The 14,947-nt window shown below is 40.9% G+C and overlaps 2 protein-coding genes across 2 annotated transcripts; both read right to left on the reverse strand.

Annotated features, from left to right (window-relative positions):
* Window positions 1-3,964: 3,964 nt before the first annotated feature.
* On the reverse strand, window positions 3,965-6,745 carry LOC135609669 (receptor kinase-like protein Xa21). Its single transcript, XM_065103164.1, has 2 exons — window positions 5,434-6,745; window positions 3,965-4,931 (listed from the first exon to the last, which is right to left on the reverse strand). Exons 1-2 carry the CDS (start codon window positions 6,707-6,709, stop codon window positions 4,042-4,044), a joined length of 2,166 nt encoding a protein of 721 aa, XP_064959236.1. The 5' UTR covers window positions 6,710-6,745; the 3' UTR covers window positions 3,965-4,041.
* Window positions 6,746-9,150: 2,405 nt separating this feature from the next.
* Window positions 9,151-12,938, reverse strand: LOC135609670 (putative receptor-like protein kinase At3g47110). Its single transcript, XM_065103165.1, has 3 exons — window positions 11,630-12,938; window positions 9,783-11,243; window positions 9,151-9,661 (listed from the first exon to the last, which is right to left on the reverse strand). Exons 1-3 carry the CDS (start codon window positions 12,897-12,899, stop codon window positions 9,273-9,275), a joined length of 3,120 nt encoding a protein of 1,039 aa, XP_064959237.1. The 5' UTR covers window positions 12,900-12,938; the 3' UTR covers window positions 9,151-9,272.
* Window positions 12,939-14,947: the final 2,009 nt, after the last annotated feature.

The raw sequence follows: 14,947 nt of genomic DNA on the forward strand, positions 1-14,947 counted from the left end.
TTTACCTTCATTAGGGAAATCGCTTCTGTGCACTTTGGATGAGTCGGGATTGGGAAATGGCGGTGAGGAGAGGAAACGCTCGAAGAGGTGAAAGTTTTTTTCTTCGGAGCTGCTAATTAAGGGAAGGCATTGGCAATGAAATTCAAAAGCAAAGGTATGTGCGCTAAATATCACTTCTTTTACTGTGGCTTTGTGCTCTTTTCCTGCTCGGACATGGCATACAAATAATCTTGCCTGAGCCAAATCCGGGGCACAAATGATCCGGTTCAGATATGGATCTGAGTTCTGCGTTGGAACTGGATTTCTGTATTAGGAGTAAGAGGGACATGTTGGAGAATAGAATTACTGAGCTGGATTTGTTGGAAAAAAGATAGAAACTTGATAGAGACTAAGGTTGATGAGGAAAAGTTTTACAAGATGCAAATGGAAAGAATATCAAGTGATAAAAGAGTTACATTGGTGTCCAAAATCTAGAGTTTCTTGGTTAAGATATGGTTACATCAATACGAAAATACAACCATGCTATGATAAATGTAACAAGCATAAATAATATAACAGAATTAGATAAGAAGCATTTATTGAATGTTTTTGGCTTTCTAACATTTAGATTTGTCCACTCTGTTTAATGATAACTGTTGCAGAGATATCTTAAACGTTTTAGATGAGAGCTTTCAATTAACGATGTGGCAACTGCAATATGTAAGAGACTGAAAGATGGCCCTTGGGCTGGTAAGCTTGATGGTTCTAAATTCATTTTGTAACACAATTCTGGGGCATAATAAAGGATAATTCACTAGTGGTCCTCAGACATTTTTGGAGAAAAGTAGGTTTGGATAATCTAAATTATGCTTTCATTATGTTGGTGCCAGAAAAAGAAGGTGCTTGTAGAGTTAGAATTTACCTATTAGTCTGCTTCATGTGATGATGAAAATTGTTTCAAAGCATTCATGGGATGATTAAAATAGCTTCAAGATTCCAGCCATTGGTCCTTAGGAAGTTCTGAATTAAGTCATTGGCCCCATAGTGTATGTGGTTTCTGAATAACAAGCTGTCAATGCATATAAGGTGATTTCAGCTTGCTACAGGATATTGGGCTATGGATTCTTGATAAAATTAATTTATGAGGAATTTTTTGACGAATTTGGATGGTGTACTGGGAATTGAATAAACAAATGTGGCATGAAACAAGGAGGAGATCTACCAGCTTCTTATCTCTTTTATTTCTTATGATAATTTAATGTCCTGTGCATGATCATGAAGGATAAGTGTCACACTTTAGAATTGTTGAGAAGTAAATTTCAGGGCATGAAGAATTAAAAGGGCTGCCGAGATTTCTTGAATGTTTTTGATAAGAACTTTTGATTAATAAGGTTACAACTGCAGTGTTAAACAGACATAAGGATGGGGTCTGACGTTTATAGATTCCTTTTTTACACAGAATGTTGGAGCATTACAAAGAATGACTAACACATGGTTCTCACAGATCTTTAGAGGAAAAGTAGGTCTGGAAATTCTAAATTATGTTTTCATCACATTGGTGTCAGAAAAAAGGTACTTGCAAAGTAAGAGATTTTGAATCTATTAGTCTGCTTCACGTGATGACTAAAATTGCTTCACCAGTCCAGCCAATGAATTTTAGGGAGTTTTGTATAATGTTATTGACATTTAACCATACACGATCTAGGTGGTTTATGAATAGCTACCTCACCATGTATGAAGTGATTTCAGCTTGTCAAAAGATATCAGACAAATGCATCTTAATTGAATTACTTCTTGAAAATGCAGTTGTATGATGTACCCCTGATTTTTAGGAGATGGAAATTTTAGTTCAACATGGTAATCATTGGTTATGAATGCTTTGAAAGCTAGTCATTAGGCTGTTGTTCTAAATATTTTCACTTTTCTAAATTATTTTCTTCTATTTCTCTTAACTTGTTTTTTTTTTTTTTTTCTCTTCTCCTCTCTGTTTCATCTTTGTGCTCCTGTAAGGTTATAAATACAGACAAAAGCTAGTGAAGATCAATTAAAAGGTCACTGTAATGTAATAGTTCATGAACAACAAATGAGTTTAGGAAAAGAACATGAGATGGAGTAAATAACGCGGAGTGACATATCCAATCAAACCTTATAATCAGAAGATGTGACTTGTCTCCTTAGGAAAATCACCATAGGCAGTCTCTTATGGGAACTCTGCAGATCCAATGCCACACAAATTAGCAATCATTTTGTTTGTCAAGCTGCAACGGGTTCGTAGTCTTACTCACCTGGCGCTCTTCGTCAGCCATCTTCCTCCCATTTCCTCTGGGTTGAAGTTGCCCCGGTCTTCCTTATGTGTGGTCTTCCTTACCATGCGACACTTCTAACCTGTGGCGACCTGTTCTACTTTTCGATAGAAATCTGACCTTACATGAACAATTCCACTTTTCGGAGGTTTCTCCAGCCTCTGTCGTCGCTTGTTGGGGCTCATTGTCATACCTTCGCATGTTAGGGCTAATTACATAGTACACCATGTAATTAGCTATCTTTAGTATTACAATCTTTATATTTTTAAAAGTTATATTGAGATTCATATATTTACGAAAGTGAAACATTTAATCTCGTTCGTCTTCATATCGTCGATTTTGTTGATGAAAATATCGTATGTGTTCAGTGATAAATCAAAGTGAGGTAGAGTCAACATGTGATAAGTGGTAAATCTTACAATATTTTCATTAGCAGAATCGATGACGTGAGAAAAAATAATGTTAAATAATTCTAATATAATTTTTAAAAGTATAAGAATCGGAATGCTAAATGTAGCTAATTATAAGAGGTAATATGTAATTAACCCTTACACTTGATTGGGTCACACTCCAACGGACTTTCTTATCGGATCTCGTGGCTGGGTTCCACTCAACTCTTCCTCCCAGTCAAGCACAACCGAGATCTGGATCATTCGTCACTGAGCATAGCCGAGATCTGAATCCTCCATCGAGCATAGCCCTTCGCTGTTGAGCACAACCCTCCACCATTGAGCACAACCGAGATCTGACTCCTTTGTAGTTGAGTGCAGCCCTTCTCATGCCTTTGCATCAAATTAGGCGAATTCGTCGCCTACCTTGTCGCTGCCAAGATCATCCTGGAGGCCCGTGTCAGCACTGTTGGTCACGCCTGCTCTTGAACCTCCTGCATTGCTTCTTCGGCCTTGCCCGCCCAAGCTCTAGTTCAAGTACCTCCTGGTTCTACTCTCCTTGGCCCCATCGCTTTTCCTGCTCCTCTACTGCGAGTGGCAGCGGGAAGCTCTCTGTTTACTACCCGCTTGCTCTTCCCACCCGCCACCATCCGTTTCGGGTGCCTCAAGTAGACTCCTCTACTCATCCATGGTGAGTTAATCATCGCAGAGTTTGCCTGCTTGTCGTGGCCCCACCGTTTTTCCTCCTCCATTGCGAGTGGTAGAAGCTCCTGGCTCCCATCTGCCCATCTGCTCATCGAGTTTGTCGACGTTGTCGTCGCTTTTCATCTTCCCATCTGCTCATCGAGTTTGTCGACGTTGACACTTGGTTGAGTCCCACTCAGGCGGACTTCCTTCTCAGATCTCTTGGCTGGGTCCCACTCAACTCTTCCTCCCAGTTGAGCATAGCTGAGATCTGGATCCTTATTGTTGAGTATAGCCGAGATCTGAATCCTTCGTCGTTGAGCACAACCCTCTGTCTCCGTTGGAGCACAACTGAGATCTAGATTCTTCGTCGCTAAGCATAGTCGAGATTTGGATCCTCCATCGTTGAGCACAGTTGAGATCCAAATCCTCCGTCGCTGCGTACCACAAACGCTGCCACTCCTTATGGTCTCTGATCCTGTGATAGATAACCTGATCGATCTGGTCCTCGTCTTCCCATATCCTCACCGCAATTTAACTACTTACATTCAAAACTTGAGCTGGTTTCTACTAAATCATCTTTTAAGTTTGTAGTGGCGTGTTAAAAGCTACTACATAAAAGGGATCTATATCCCTTGATATGATCGTCATATATTTTACATGTACCCAGAATTGGATCAATAAAGTTACATATTTCTTCCTCCTGGTCTCACTTCTAAGATGGATGTCTGTCTTTTAGATGGGCCTGCAGGCATGTAGATCCTCGTTCTTTGCTTGCGGACCAGGTAAGAAGCTTTACCTAGAGACAGGACAAGTAGTGACACCATAAACACAAATGAGATGGGTGATCTAACCGCAGGAGACCCACACTTGTTTCCCGGAACAAGTCTGGAACATGGCTGCAAATGTAACTCTTGGATTCCTCCACACAGCTTATCATTCCCAGCGACTGAGTACAAATTGGCGTTCTTGAAACCCCCTTGGTCTGGCACTTGGCCTTGGAGATCGTTTAACGAAAGATTAAGAAACTTCATGTGTTGGAGTCGCTCGAAGGTCAGTGGGATGGGTCCTGATAAGTAATTGCAGGAGAGATCCAACACTTGTATGCCGCCTAGACTACTTAGAGAGTCTGGAATTGTTCCTTGAAGGTGGTTCCTTTGCAGGTAGAGGTACTGCAAGACTTGACATTCTCCTAAGGTGCTTGGAATTTCCCCAGATAGTCTGTTATCTGATATATCCAACACTTGAAGATTCTTCAAGCTTCCAAATTCTGATGGTAAAGGCCCTGTCAACAAGTTATGCGACAAGTTGAGGTATCGAGTCAAGGAGGAAAGCTCCGCTAGTTCTTTAGGAATGCTGCCCTCAAGCTCGTTGAATGACAAATCACACACTGTCAACCGTTGCAGGTTGTGAAAGCTCTTGGGAATCTCTCCCTGCAAGCTGTTATCGTTCAAGTATAGTCTTTCCAGCTGGGTAAGGTTGCCAACAGTGGACGGAAGAACTCCCGACAATCGATTACCGTTCAGGGACAAGATGTGCAGATTCTGAAGCTTGCCAATGGCTGCAGGAATGTCACCTGTGAAGAATGATAAGAGCTTGGCGGGTGATACGAAGCATGACTATAGATAAAACAACCAAGAATTTTAGTGTCTACCAGAATCACATGCTGTTCTAAAAACTAAATACTCTTATAGAAAATGGTAGTGTTTAGCTCATTCAGTTCACTTAATATCTGCCACAACTTGTTAGAGCTAGTTTCAGAATATTTACTGAAGGATAATTTTGACAACCCAACAAAGGCAATAAAGCGGAAGAATAAAAGAAACGATAAGAACACCAAATTTACGTGGTTCGATCAATTAATCTTGACCTACAAGTCTGATTTTCCCGATGTGAGACTATGAGACTTGTCAAAGTAACACAACTAGGTTGAACATCTTCGCTGCAAAATAAACTTAGAAGAATATTACTGACTAATACCAGCAAATGCTGAGGAAATTATATTTATTTCAAGCGAATTAATTCATAAATTTTAGCTCGACCAATCTGAGGAATACTGCAACGCGTTTAAACAGTACCTGCGAGGGCCATCTGATCCAAGTAAAGTCTGTGGAGGTGGGTGAAACTTCCTATCCCTGCAGGAATACTTCCATGGATCTCATTTCCTCCCAACCCAAGCCATTTCAATTGCGTCGATAGATTGGCTATAGCTGCGGGCAGAGTCCCCTCCAGCTTGTTGTATCCCAGGTCCAGAGTTCGGAGATTGCTGCAGTTGGCTAAGGAAGCGAGGAACTCCCAGTCCTCTGCTTTCTTTGCTTCCAATCTATTGTCACGAAGACTCAACGAAGAGAGATATCTTAGTCTGCCTATATCCCGAGGCAGCGGGCCACTAAGTCTGTTATATGGCAGAACGATTTCTGTAAGCCTGGAAGCATTTGGCAGTGAGATAGGAAGCGGACCTTCGAGAGTGTTACCAAATGCTTGAAGTACTTCGAGATTGACAAGCGTGTTGCCCATGTCAGGTGGCAGTGTTCCAGAGAGCTGGTTATACCCTACGTACAAGTAGCAGAGGGACGACATGTTAAAAATGTTGGCGGGGATCGCCCCTGTCAGTGAGTTCCCGGTGACAGAGATATGCACTAAGCTCTGGAGTCTTCCTAGACTCGGGGGTATGGTGCCCGTCACTCTGTTTCCGACGAGATCGATGTGAGTCATCGACGAGAGGTTCCCAAGGGAAGCAGGGATTCTCCCGCCGATGTCGTTGTAATGGAGGCTAAGGATTTGGAGCTTGGGGAGTGCACCAAGCGCTGCTGGGATTTCCCCAGCGAGCCTGTTGGAACCTAGACTTATCCGCCACAGGCTGGAGCAGTTGGCGAGGGTGCCAGGAATTCTGCCTTCGAGAGCGTTTCGGCTCAGAAGGAGAGACTCGAGGTGGGACAAACGGCCAAGCTCCGGCGGCAGCTGGCCTTGTAGGCTGTTGAGAGAGAGGTTGAGGCTCCTGAGGAAGGTCAGGTTGCCTATGTCGGGAGATATGGAGCCGGTGAGGCCAAGATTGGCCAAGTCCAGGGAAGTCACCCTTCCGGGGTTTTGGCTGTTACCACATGTCACCCCCGGCCACTGGCAGAATGCAGTGCTGGAGTTGTGGCTGTCCCATGAGGACAAGGAAGCGGGAGGGTGCAAATGAGCCTTGATAGAGAGGAGTGCGGGTAGGTCGTCGGTGTCGCTAGTCATACCGGTGGCGGAAGCAGCTGGCCGCTCCGAGAAAAGGAATGAAAGAATGAGCGCGGAGGAGGTTAACACCCGCAAGGTTGATTCAAAGGTTCGTAACGAATGGAGAAAGAGGAACATCATCATCGAAAGTTAAGGCGCCCAGAGACAATTCAATTTAAGAAGGCGGCGGGATTATGGAGTTGCATGCCCGGTCCATATACTTACTTCTGGTGCGAGGATTGACGCTGTCAGCACGTAATCGGCACGTCACAACTTCACTCATCAATTTCTCTCTGAGACATTGGGTAATAGTATACATATGTTCAATCAAAATCGGTGATTTCCATATTGATCTGTATAAATTTTGGTTTAATATATATACTTACAAACCTATAATTTTGATACAATCAATTGACTATTATTTGAACGTAATCGAGAAATCAATTTGACATCTATAATTTTGAAACTATGTTATATTTTTTGACACTTTACATTTTATATTTTTTTCTAACTCATATTAACTGATATTAACTGACATGTAAAATTTCCTATTAAAAAAAGACTCTTGGAAAATATTGATGCTTTGTCATAAAGCCTTAAGTTGTACGTAACACGAGTTATTAGGTGTCAAACATATGTTCATTTTTCTTTTTCTCTAAGTAAAATATATTAACTAAATCATCAAAGTCAAAAAAAAAAAAAAAAAGTTGCTATGCGTCATAGTACAAAAGATATGCCAACTGAGAAGGTCACTCCTCTCTTTATAAAAATAAAGTTTTGGTTAGCCTAACATGATTAGCTAACCACTTAGTAAATTCATTTATTTCTCTATATATGTGAGGGATTAAGAAAGAAACAAAAAGCTTTTACAAATTTCAAATATCCTCAATTAAATTTTATAATATCTAAAGAACAATGATCGTCCTAGATAGAATCTAAACTAATATTTTTGAGAATTCGATTTCACATGTAGCAGCTTAACATCATATTACGTAAAAACCTTTAGCTTATTTCACATCATCATAATTTTACAATAGAAGATGTTCATTTCTTCAACACACTTACGTCCACCAACAAAAGATTACGAGTATCATTTTTTAAAAAAATCTCAAAACTACTATATAGGATCCATAACGATCAAGCTTTACTCATCCCATTTATAGTCTACACCTACTACTAAATTCGCCCTTGCTTAACTATTAGACAGTTCGTAAGAAGCCAACAACAAAGCAACAATCTTTTTTTTCCCAGATATTTTTTTAGTTGTAATTGGGCCCTTTATCGCAATCAGCGAAAGTTTCCAAACATGTTCTGTAATATCCCGTTAGTCCCACGTCGAAAGTGGGGAATGTGTATGATTAGCTTATAAGGGCTTGATGAGTATACTACGAAAACTCCCGTTTAAACATTTTGGTCCGTAGGACCAAAATGAAGTTATTGGCTAGTTAACTCATCAAATTACCACATGTACATCTAGATGGATTCGGTGCAACTAATCAACACCCAACAACTCGTGGATAATGGCGTCTAATATGTTTATATCTAAGATACAACGATTCTTTATTAAGTCATCATTAAGATATTATTATTATTGTTGTTATTCTTGTAACCAAGAACGAGTCATTACAAGTGACGCCAGACATCACTATCTCTTACGAATTATTACAAATTAAAAACCGAAGACGGCCGACAAAAGTAGCGACCGTACATTATGTAAAGCGGGTCGACGCCTACCTCCCTTATGAATATATTTCACGGACATCACATATGGAGCCCACCGGTGGGTGACGTTAGCGCGACCTCGCGCGGTCTGTGAGACGGTGGACGAACACGACATTGACCGACAACATTATTCGTATTAATTATATTGACCTCAGGCGGCCGTTTATTTTCATAAGGGTTTGGTATTTTCCCATCAGATTATTATTTAAATTATTTTAGGTTAGCGTGACTTGACGCCTAATGGGTTAGGTATGTGAAAGGTACGTAATTGTTTTTATGTTAAAGTTAAATTATAAAATATGATGATTAATTCAGATGATAAAGATTTTGACAGATACATCTATCAAATAGAACTAAATGATCCGATATCCATCCCTGTATATGTATACTTATATAAGTTGAACATTTAAATTTAATCAATTGACTGTAATTTAACTGCAGCTGAGGCATCAATTTGACATTAATAATATTTGAAGATACATTATAGTTTTTCGATTCAAATTAATTAATACCAACCATAGATATATGCAACGAATCTTAATTTTTAAAAGAGCATTTATGTCATGTTAGAACTCTAACGATAAGTAATGTAAGTGTATTCAACGAGGTGTAATAATAATCTATGCTCTAAACAGAGTCATTGCTTAGGTGCTCCTCTTGTTTTCATAGAAGAAGGACGTATTGGGGTTATCCGCAGTCTACCTTCACTCACACGTCTTCAGATAGATTTCCTTGCTTGTGCACCATTTTTTGAGGGATAGAGTAAGAGCTCATTGCTTGATAATTATTGATATACCAAATTAAGTTTTTTAAAAAATATCATATCGATAATTACATTTATCTGGAAATACATATATGTTTGAATTTATCTATATTAATTAATCAAACCATGATTCGATATCATTTATGCATGGATAGTCTTTCCACATATTTACACGTTATTTACACTGCACATATTTACACGTTAGCTACTGTCACCAAATATTTACATGTCGGCTCCTCTCCTATTCTCCGCTAGGGTTCCTTCAACAAGTATCCTCCTCGCAACATGCAACGTTTTGATCACGTCTTCCATCTCCATTCTGGCAGTCGCCGATTCGTTTGAGCATGAGAGGCCAACTTTGATCACCGAAAGCAGACATTTATGGATCCCCTTATCCACGTTAGCCTTTGCATCTTGTTCATGCAACAACAACGATGGGTCGACTATATCAAATATCTGTGCTGGATAAGCCATTTTCACGTAACGATGAAGGTTTTCTCCATCCTTAAAATGGGAATCTGTGGGTCTTCTTCCGCTGAACATCTCCAGCACAAGTACTCCATAACTGTAGACATCCCCTTTAGTGGAGACCGTCCCGCCCAAGCCGTACTCTACAATCATAAGTACAACCAAAGACAAGATTTTTGATGCCGCTGTGAAAAAAATGCTACCCAAGGAGTTTACGAACAACGAATGAGTTAGAGAAAAAGTGTATGAGATCGAGTAAATGACCTGGAGCGACATATCCAATGGATCCTTTTAACCGAGAGATGCGACTTATCTCCTTAGCAAGATCACCGGAGGTCGTCTCTTTCAGCAACTCTGCAGATCCAAAGTCACACAAATGAGCAACCATATCATTGTCAAGAAGCACATTGCTTGGCTTCAGATCACAATGAACAATGGTTGTCCCGCTATAGTGATGCAGATAGTCCAAAGCAGAAGCCACATCGATTGCTATGTTCAGTCTCTGGAGGAGAGTTAAGGCGCTCGATGCATCACCATTCATGTCTGCTCCGGGATGCAACCAGTCATTTAAACTCCCATTGGGCATGTACGCAGTAACGATAGCCAAGAATGCATCACCATTGTGATCTGCGCTAGAGCAGACTGTTAAGATCTTGTTGACATTTCGATGTCTGATTGCTCCTAAAGTTTCACATTCTGCTTTAAAGCTCTGAAAGGCCCCGACTTGTAGAGTATCGAACACCTTAACAGCAACGTCGATCGAATCGTAGCTCATGGTTCCCCTGTACACTTGACCAAAGCTTCCCCGGCCTATGATATTGGATGGGGAGAATCCATCAGTTGCTCTGTATATCTCGCTGTAAGAAGCAATTGGATACTGTCTTTTAGATGGTACTACAGGCATGCACTTCCTTGTTCTTTGCCTGTGGAGCAGGTAAGAAGCTGCAGCCAGAGACAATACAAATATTGTCACCGTAATCACAATTGAGACGAGTGACCTAACTGCAGGAGACCCGCCCTTCTTCCCCGGAGCGTGATCGGGGCATGGCTGCAAATGCAACGCTTGGATTCCTCCACACAGCTTATTGTTTCCGGTGACCGAGTAAACATTGGCGTTCCTGAAAACCCCTTCATTTGGCACTTGGCCTTGGAGGTCGTTGAATGAAAGATTAAGGAACCTGACGTGTTCGAGTCGCTCGAAGGACAGCGGGATGTGTCCTGATAAGTTGTTGCAGGAGAGATCTAACACTTGGACGCCGGTGAGACTACCGAGCGAGTCTGGAATTGCTCCTTCAAGGTGGTTTCCTTGCAGGTAGAGGTACTGCAAGACTTGGCATTCTCCTATGGTGCTTGGAATTTCCCCAGATAGTCTGTTCTTTGATATATCCAAGGCTTCAAGATTCTTCAAGCTGCCAACTCCTGCTGGCAGAGGCCCCGTGAAAAAGTTCCGTGACAAGTTGAGGTATCGAGTCAAAGAGGTCAGCTCTGTAAGTTCTTCAGGAATGCGGCCCTCGAGCTTGTTGAATGATAAATCACACACAGTCAACTGTCGCAGGTTGCCGAAGCTCTTGGGAATCTCTCCCTGCAAGCCATTGCCGTTCAAGTAGAGGTTTTCGAGCTGGGTAAGGTTGCCAACAGCGGATGGAAGAACTCCCGACAATTGATTATCGTCCAAGGACAAGACGTGCAGATTCCGTAACTTGCCAACGGCTGCAGGGACGTGACCTGGGAAGATCCATGCATGCGAGATGCAAAGAGAAAGGATAGTTTCATAACGTTAAGGATAAAGAGAGTCGAATTATATATATATATATATATATAACTTAAACTTAAGCTGTTGAATCAAATTAGTGTTTGTTAACTATTGACTCAGACCCATGAAATTTTGACACGGATGATATAAAGAATCAAGAATTGTGATGATACAATTCTGCAAGGTCAGATATACAAAATCCATAATTATTCTTTTAGGGATATCATCATAAATTTAATATACAAAAAATTTATGCAGGTATCTTCATGAATCTAACCACGTAAATCTATCATGAGCCAACTTCTTCATGAATCTGAGTTCCACTGGTCTCAGGACTACTGCGCGTTCGAAACAGTACCTGTGAGAGCCATCTGATCCAAGTGAAGTCTTTCGAGGTGGATGAAGCGCCCTATCCCCTCGGGAATACTTCCATGTACCTCGTTTCCTCCCAAACCAAGCCATGTAAGTTGTGTCGATAGATTGACTATCGTGCTTGGCAATGGCCCCTCCAGCTTGTTATATTCCAGGTCCAGGGTTTTCAGATTGCTGCAGTTGGCTAAGGAAGTGAAGAACTCCCAGTCCTCAGCTTTCCTAGTTTCTAATTCGTTGGCACGCAGATTCAGCGAAGATAGATATCTTAGTTTGCCTATATCCGGAGGCAGAGGACCACTAAGTCTGTTATATGGCAGAACGATTTGTCTAAGCATAGAAGCATTTGGCAGTGAGATAGGAAGTGGACCTTCAAGAATGTTACCAAATGCTTGAAGTACTTCAAGACTGACAAGCGTGTTGCCCATGTCAGGTGGCAGTGTTCCAGAGAGTTGGTTATACCCTACGTACAAGTAGGAGAGGGACGACAGGTTAAAAATGGAGACGGGGATCGCCCCTGTCAATGAGTTCCTGGTGACAGAGATGTGCACTAAGCTTTGGAGTCTTCCTAGACTCGGTGGTATGGTGCCTGCCAGTCTGTTTCCCACGAGATCGATGTGAGTTACCGACGAGAGGTTCCCCAGGGAAGCAGGGATTCTCCCGCTGAGGTCGTTGTCATGGAGGCTAAGGATTTGGAGCTTGGGAAGTGCACCAAACTCTGCCGGGACTTCCCCGGCGAGTCTGTTGGAACCTAGGCTTATACGCCACAGGTTGGAGCAGTTGGCGAGGGTGACAGGAATTCTGCCTTCAAGAGCGTTTTGGCTCAGAACGAGCAACTCTAAGTGTGACAAACGGCCGAGCTCCGGCGGAAGCTGGCCCTGCAGGTTGTTGAAGGAGAGGTTGAGGCTCCGGAGGAAGGTCAGGTTGCCTATGTCGGAAGATACGGAGCCTGTGAGGCCCAGATTGGCTAGGTTTAGTGCGGTCACCCTTCCGGGGTTGTTGCTACTACCGCATGTCACACCCGGCCACTGGCAGAAGGGGATGCTGGAGTTGTGACTGTCCCATGAGGACAAGGAAGTGAAAGGGTTTAAATGAGCCCTGATGGAAAGGAGAGCGGATAGGTCGGAGGTGTCACTGGTGACACCGGTGGCAGAAGCAGCTGGCTCCGACAAAAGGAATGGGACGATGAGCGCGGATGTTAAAGTTAACAGCCACGAAGGTGATCCAAAAATTATGAAGGGATCGAAAAAGAAAGACATTTAATGGAAGTTTGAGCCTCCGCGGAGAAAGCAAGTGAAGCTACGAATAGATTGGTTGAATGCTGTTCGAAAGAGGTGTGATATATGTACTTATACGACTCCATTGCAGTCACAACTCCTCTTGACATTGACTCGTGTACCACTCTTGGGCAGATTCTTTCAGAAAAATCATTATTTTTCACATAGTGACGTTTTCTTACCTTTATTTCATATCATGAAGTCTTGTCATGCCCCCATCATCGCCTCCTATCTCTCATCTCTGGTGACCCCCTCCCATGGAAATGACTAGGATGACAGTGAAGAGGGACGGTAGAGCGTCACGGGCGAAGGGGCAGGACTTGGCGGGACGACAGCGTGATGCGGTGGCGATAGGATAATGCAGTGGACAAAGTAATCTTTTTTATAAAAAAAACATAAAAAAAAAAGAATGCACCGTTAGAAATAATAAAAGTTTTATTATAAAAAAAGAATTCACCCCATACTAAGCAATGACATCAGATACTATTAGAAGACTGTTGACCAGACTAAGCGTTGTATATGAATTCTAGATAGTCAGGTCAATGATAGTAGGTCAACGTTAAAAATTACCAGTGACATCAGATAAGGGTAGACCAACGTTGTGAAAATGTCCTTCGTAATATTGTATTGACACTGTATAGAAAATTATGGTTCGGGCACCACTTTCGCATACCTCATTTTATACAACTGAACTGTCGACATAAAACATCCTCGATATTAATTTTCTCATATATATATATATATATATATATATATATATATATATATATATATATATATATATATAAACTTTTTTTCACAATTGATCATTTTCTCGTAATAGTCACGGTCCTCCATCGCACATCCTCCCCAACTAGCCTCTTTTGCCCCATGCTTGGTCATACCTTTGCCCCCACCCACCACTCCCTTCCATCCTTATGCTTGGTAGCCCCATTCATAGACTCTCAGCTTGCAATTGATTGCGAGTCTCTAGCTACCCTCCTCTCCTCTCCTAACCATCTATATCTCCATTTGTAACTTGAAAAATAATTTAACTATTACATTATATCGCGTGTTCGCTTGTACCTCAATATGTGAGTTTGTAACAATATCGATTACCCCCTGATTTATATATGTCTTTACGCATAGGTTAGTAATACTAACTGCTCTTTCCTCTTTTATGACTACTTATACTTCCACATGCAAGTTGGTAAGCAATGTCGGTCTCCCCCCTCCCTTCCTCTAATTACCTTAGTCTCTATATGCCAGTTAACAATGTTGGCAATCTCCTTCCCTCCCCCAGCCACTTACATTTCCATACAAGGGTCGTAGCCCATCATAACGAGGGTCGATGAGCTAAGTGGCCTAGCATGAATGAAAAAAATTTTAAAGTTGCAAGAGTAAAAAGCTCTTTTTACTTAATCATTAGGTCAAAATGTTCAAATTAATTTGATCATATAATTCTTTATGAAGGGACATTATTCATCGTCATAATGAGAACATAAAGACCCAAAAACTTAAATTATTGAGAAAAAAAAGTAACGTGTAAAATTCTAATATTTTGATTAGATTTGATATGTGAAATTGAATAAGTACATTGTTAAAGTCAAAATTAAAGACAAAAAAATATTAATATTAATTAAGCTTCAAAATAAGTCAAGATACAAATTTTAAACAAACGATCTATTTTGACACAATGATAATTTTTTTATAGGATGACAAATAATTCAAAACTTAAATTGTTATAAAAGACCTAATATTAAACTATAACGGAGAAAGAGATACATTATGTAGATATATTATTATACACCCTTCCTTAGGCACTTAGTTAGGAAGGAGATGTCCATAATTTCTCATTCAAACTCAAAACATGTCTTCAAACCCAACCTGAATACTTATTTTTCTGCTTAACTTTTTTTTAAAAATAACTAAAAATATAAATAGCCTAATTTGAACTTTGTTAGATAAACTCCATTTCATGTAGATTTTATTATACTTAAATCCAAATGTACGTACCACCTATGTACTAATTTAATATATATATCTTGTTA

This window comes from Musa acuminata, chromosome BXJ2-4 (assembly GCF_036884655.1).
Source record: "Musa acuminata AAA Group cultivar baxijiao chromosome BXJ2-4, Cavendish_Baxijiao_AAA, whole genome shotgun sequence".
Lineage (NCBI taxonomy): Eukaryota > Viridiplantae > Streptophyta > Magnoliopsida > Zingiberales > Musaceae > Musa > Musa acuminata.